Source organism: Ursus maritimus, unplaced genomic scaffold, assembly GCF_017311325.1.
Source record: "Ursus maritimus isolate PB19 unplaced genomic scaffold, ASM1731132v1 scaffold_5, whole genome shotgun sequence".
Taxonomy (NCBI): domain Eukaryota; kingdom Metazoa; phylum Chordata; class Mammalia; order Carnivora; family Ursidae; genus Ursus; species Ursus maritimus.
This window is the reverse complement of record NW_024426663.1, coordinates 57,427,268-57,433,267: the sequence shown is the minus strand read 5'-3', so window position 1 is coordinate 57,433,267 and position 6,000 is coordinate 57,427,268. Positions and strand designations below refer to the sequence as shown.

Sequence of the window (6,000 nt, the reverse complement as noted above, 5' to 3'; positions counted from 1 at the left end):
GTGAGCTGCGCCTTCAGCTCTGTTTTAAATGATCCTATCACAGACGGCTCTTGGTGTTTGTCACCAGGTTCTTCCCGACTTGGGTTAAAGCCTCCCTTTCTACCTCTTGTCATGCATATGGCAAAACTGCCATCACTTGCAGAATCCCGGAGGAAGTGTGAACAGGCAGGGCTGGCGCCTTCGCCTAGGGGCGTGGAGGGTGTGAGGCGGCCCGGCGTGGGCGATGGCAGCGGGGCGGGCTGAGCGAACGCGCCGCCGGGCCTGTGTCCCCGAGCGGCGCGGCGCCTTTAAGGTCCGCTGGGGGCGTGCTAGCTGCTGCCTCGGGCGCTGGGCGAGGTGCGCGCGGAGGCTCGCCTGCGGTGCGGCTGGGACGCGGGGCTCGCGGGAGGACGTGAGGCGCGCTCGAGTCTCCCACTTCCTCCCCCGACCCGCGGGTCGCGGGCTACGCGCCGCCGACTCTGACTGGGCACCGACCCGGCTCCGGCAGCGCGAGCCTCCGCGGCTCCGGCCATGGGCAGCTTCCAGCTGGAAGACTTCGCGGCAGGCTGGATCGGAGGTGAGCCCAACCCTGGCTGGGAGGGAGCCCCCCCGGGAGGTGAGTGTGCTTGCGAGAGACGCCCGGGCCAGGGAGAAAAAGAGCGACCGGGCAAGTTTACAGACCGCGCTGTGGTCGGTCCGGGAGCCCCGCGCCGGTGCGCCTCCACCGCGCGCTCGGGGTGCGCGCCGCCTGCTGCCGGAGTGCCCCGCCGCCCGCGGCCACTGGCCTCGCGGTCCCTCGCCTGCAACCCCGCCAGCGTCCCGGGTTCCGCCTGAGCTGCGGCTTTGCCTCATAGTGACCACCCGGCGAACCGGCCCCGGTAACTATTAAACCGGCTGTTGAAGCCCACAGCCAATAGAGCGGCCAGGCGCGCACACACCCTCCGGAAACCGGGTGTGCGCCTGAGTTTGGGGACGCGGCTGCAGGAACCTGTGGGTGAGGGTGGCGGTTGGCCCGGGCGCGGGATGGGGAGCCCGACTTCGCCAGCGGGCCGGCCGTAGGGGGCGCCCCGGTTGGAGGGTGCGGGACTCGTAGAGCTGGGAGCCCAGTGCCTGGCTGCAGGTGCCCATTGCCGGATAGGAGGAACCCGTCCTGTTTTCAGCCTTTATCTACTGTCGGGTTTCTCCTCCGGGCACCCTTGGAGCCGCTCCTCCCTTGGAGCCGCGGCTGGAGCCACCCTCTGCTGGGCCTAGGATGGGTTTGCTTGGGCAAGAGTTGCATCCAAGTCCTTGCTTCTCTGGTCTTCTCTTTATAGTAGGTTTATTTCTCTACTTTTGTCAGCTACTGACAGGGTCTGGGGAGGGTTTGAGAAGCACTAGCGCTTGTTGTAAAATAGTATCTTTCTTTTGGCCCCATCTAAGAGAATCATCAGGAAAGGGATGTTGGCAAATGCAACCCCTGCCCAAAGTCAAAAGCAAAAACAAAACCAAAAACCAGAGGTGCTGAGACAGAGGCTATAATTAGTGTGTTTGGGCCCCACCAAATGTTCTGTGAATGAAGACCAGGAGATTATAGGAAAATGAAAATGAAACAAATAAAAAGAGCAACAGACCAGATAGCATGCCAGGATCCCTTTCTGGTGGCCGCTCCCACCTCTGTCCCCCAGCAGGTGACTGCAGGGCCCCTGCTTCTTGCTGTCATGAGCAGAGGTGGTCCTTTTCACCATAAACAGTTCTTTTCTATAGGTTTTCTAGATCTTCCTCTCCTACCTTTACCTTGGTGGGGGGGGGCAGGCCTCTCTTTGGACAATCTCCAGCAATTCTGGGGGAGAGCCTTCCCTACTTAAGGCTTCCCCTTACGTAGCCAGACCAACTTCAGTAGGGCTGTCCCTGGCTCGGTTTGAGGGTAATGCTGTCCGAGTAGCTGCAGGTCTCTGATGACTCCAGGGCCCTCCCCAAGTCAGTGAGTAGTGGATTGTCCTTTATTCTGTGATCTATCATCCTTACTTTGTTGATGTTAATATTTTGTTGTTGTCTTTCGGTTTGGGAGTTTTCTTGCTTCCGTGAAGTGAGGATGAGTGTCATTACTGGATACTGAGTCTGTAGCAGGTGCTGTTGAAGTGCCACAGGTATTTTTAAAACAACCCCACTGAGGTTATTTTACGTATCATAAGACACATCCATTTCAAGTATACAATTCGGTGATTTTTAGCAACCTTACCAGTGGTGCAGTCATTACCATAAATTCATTCTAGCACATTTTCTTCCCCGGTAAGATCCTTCATGCCCACTCACAGTTAAATTCCATCCCTTCCCTGGGGTGCCTGGGTGGCACAGCGGTTAAGCGTCTGCCTTCGGCTCAGGGCGTGATCCCGGCGTTATGGGATCAAGCCCCACATCAGGCTCCTCCGCTATGAGCCTGCTTCTTCCTCTCCCACTCCCCCTGCTTGTGTTCCGTCTCTCGCTGGCTGTCTCTATCTCTGTCAAATAGATAAATAAAATCTTTAAAAAAAAAATTCCATCCCTTCCGTCTCCCTCCGGGCAACCATGAATCTCCTTTCTGGCTCTATAAATTAGCCTTTTCTTGACATTTTATATAAATTGAATCATATGGTCTCATGTCTATTGATGTATATTTCTTTGTAGCCCCAGTGAGGTAGTTACAATTATTACATCCTCATGTTACAGATGAGGAAATGGGTACACAGAGACATTCAGTGACTTGCTCAAGGTCATGCTTCTAGCTTGGAATTCCAACCTAGACAGCCTGGTACCAGGGCCCTTGTAACCCCTGTACTCATCTCTAGCTGTTTTCTTTCTTAATGAACTTGCATAATAAAATTCCACCATGACATCCTTTACATTTTCTTTGAAGTTTTACTGGTCTGTAAACCACTGACCTGATTGTCCCATTTCTGATCTTTGCATTCCCTGATTTCAGATGCTTGGGCTGATGAATGGCCGAGGAGATACACATCCAAGATGGGCTTCGAGGCTGCTTGCCTGGGCTAAGGGATGCCCATAGTGAAGCAACTAGAGTCCGGGGACCAGAAGTCCTTTCTTCCCCTGCTGGGAGGAGCTCCTGGAGAGTCAATACTCCAGCTTCTCTCTTTCTCACCTTTCTGCCTCCACCCACTTCTGTGGGAAGGAGGGGCTGAGAGGGGTCTGGAGGTTCTAGACGGAGCACATGTCTGTTCTGGGGTTAGCTGGTTCCTCTGGGCCTCTACCATCTCATATTCCAGGACTGCCCTACCTGGTTAAATTACCCCTGCTAGCAGAGACACTTCATTCCTCATCAGCATGGCAGGGAATTTGTTCGGGCCTTGGGACTCTGTGTGTGGAGGGTCATTTTTCTGTGAGAAGAAAAATCCAGAGTATCCATCACCATGTCAGAGAGGTCTTTGTAAAAAACAAACAAATTAAAAAAAAAAAAAGACAAAACTAAAACTGGATAGTGACAGCTAGAGCCAGGACTCTGCTGTACTTGACCTTCATTAGCTCATTTCATTCTCACAATGGACCCGTGAGGTAGGTGCTAGCATGACTCCCACCTCGCCTGCTAAAAATGACATCTAGAAAAAGTGAAGTAACCTGTAGGTAACCAAAAAGGTTCTGGGTTTTCTCCTCACACCCTCCCTCCCTTTTTTTTTGAGGCAAAAATCACATAACCTAGAAATAACTATTTCCAAGCATCCATTTCAGTGGTATTTAGTGTGCTCACAGTGTTGTGTATCTGTCGGCTCTGTCCAGTTCCAAATTTTCCTCATGTCCAAAGAAGTCCCTGGATCCATCAAGCAGTCACCCCCATTTCCCCTCCCCCCAAGCCCTGACAACCCCTAACCAGCTTTCTGTCTCTGTGGATTTGCCTGTTCTGGATAATTCGAGTAGCTGGAATCAGACACTGTGGGACCTTCTGTGTCCAGCCTCTTGCACCTGGCGTGCGGTTCTCAACCTTCACCCACGCCGCAGTGGGCGTCGGCACTTCTTTCCCGTTAGCGTCCAACGACGTTCATGGCAGGGATTTACCACACCGTATTTACGCACTCACGCACTGACAGATGTTGCCACCTTTTGGCCATGGCGAATAGTGCTGCCGTGGACTTTCGTGTTCATGTACTTGTTCCAGTGCCTGTGGTCGGTTCTTGTAGGTCTCTATCTAGGAATGGAATTGCTGGGTCATATGGTGATTCTTTGTTTCACTTCCTGAAGAAATGACAAACCGTTGCCATAGTGGCTGCCACATTTTACATTCCCGCCAGCAATGTACAAGAGTTCCAATCTCTCCATATCCTCACCAACGTTTACTGTTTGCCTTTAAAAACACAAACAGTTATAGCCATCCTAGTGGGTGTGAAGGGGAATCTCCCTGTGATGTTGATTTGCATTTCCCTAATGACTAATGGTGTTAGGTATCTTTTCATGTACACATTAGCCATGTGTATATTTTCTTTGGAGAAATGTCTCTTCACCTCCTTTTCTCATTAAAAAAAAAAATCGGGGTGGGGGGGCCACCTGGGTGCTCAGTTGGTGGAATGTGTGGCTCTTGATCTCAGGGTTGTGAGTTCAAACCTAGTGTTGGGCGGTGGAGCCTACTTTAAAAAAATACTTTTTTTTAAGTATTTATTATAAATTCTGGATACTGGACCCTTATCAGATATATGATTTGCAGATATATCTCCCAATTCCATAGGTTGTCTTCACCTTCTTGATAGTGTCCTCTGCTGCACAAGTTTTTAATTTGTATGACACACAGTTTCTTTTTTCTTTTGTGACTTGTGCTTTTGGTAACGTATAGAAGGATCTATTGCCATTCTAAGATCGTGAAATTTTCCCCTGTGTTTTGGTAAATGATTTTTATAGTGTCAGTGTTTCCATTAAGGTCTTTGGTCTATTTTGAGTTCATTTTTGTGTATGGTATGAGGTAGGGGTCTAACTTCATTCTTAGGCATGCAGATACCCAGTTGTCCCAGCACCTTCACTGTCCTTTTTTGGGGGTGCTTGTTTCTAGAGGCAGAGCCCAGGTTTTACTTCATTTTCTTTGCCTTCCTCAGTGCCTGGGCTAGTACCTAGCACATTGCATGGACGGGTGGGGGGGCCCACTGGTAACTGGGCATTGACTGAGTGAGTGAATGTGAGTGCCCGAGCCATTTTTCTTATCCCAAGAGCCGGCCTGTGCACGTGAGGAGCCCAGGGGCTCAGTGACCAGGTCTTCTTCTTTGATCAACAGGGGCAGCCAGCGTCATCGTCGGCCACCCTCTAGACACGGTCAAGGTACTGCAGCCATGTTTGCCACTACCTCTTGGAAAGCGGCCTGGAGTGAGTCTGCCTCCAGGAATGTGTCTGCTGTTTCTGATTCCAAGACAGTCTCCAGCCCAGGGCAGAGTCTCTGCGCCAACCCTGGGGGCGTGGGGTTCCAGGGTGCCGGGAGGACTGGTTTGGAATCCTCGCTGTCCTCTCATTACTTGGCAGGGATCTTGTTTTTGTGAATGCCACATTTCTGCCTCCAGGTTCTCGTGGGCTGTGGGGGAGGGGGCCAAGGCAATGGTAAGTATCCCCGGCCAGTCTCCATGCAACTAAGGAACCAGGAAAGGCTTCAATCATGAGGTGGCCAGAATTTAAGGTTGGGTTTCAGGTGATGAGAAAAGATGTTCCAGGCTCAGCAGCAAGAGCTAAGGCATCGAGGTGGAGACACTGTGTGGGGGTCATGCTTGGGGAAAAGCCAGCATGGCCAGTTTGACTGATGCATCAGGTTTCTATAGATCAGAATCCAGGAAAGGTGGGTCAGCACTCGATCCTGGGAGGCCTTCACTATCAGTTTAGACTGCGGACTTGGGCTGGGAATAGGAAGCCATTATAACTCTAGGAAGCACAGGACATATGAGGACTCAACAGGGCCATCTGGCGTGGGGACCATCCATGCCCCTTGTTCCACAGATGGAGAAACTTGCCCAGAAAGGGAAGGGCTTGCATGAGGTCATACCAGGAGTGAAAGTATCGAGAAGGGAGGGAGTGAGGCACCCTACA

At 51.8% G+C, this 6,000-nt stretch overlaps 1 protein-coding gene across 1 annotated transcript in view; it reads left to right on the top strand.

Annotated features, from left to right (window-relative positions):
* Positions 1 to 223: 223 nt before the first annotated feature.
* SLC25A48 (solute carrier family 25 member 48) overlaps positions 224 to 6,000 on the top strand; it is a 40,923-nt gene continuing 35,146 nt past the window's right edge. Inside the window, exons 1-2 of the mRNA XM_040622704.1 lie at positions 224 to 857; positions 5,204 to 5,247. Coding sequence (XP_040478638.1) covers positions 224 to 857; positions 5,204 to 5,247 — 678 coding nt within the window. The remainder of the gene's footprint in view (positions 858 to 5,203; positions 5,248 to 6,000) is intronic.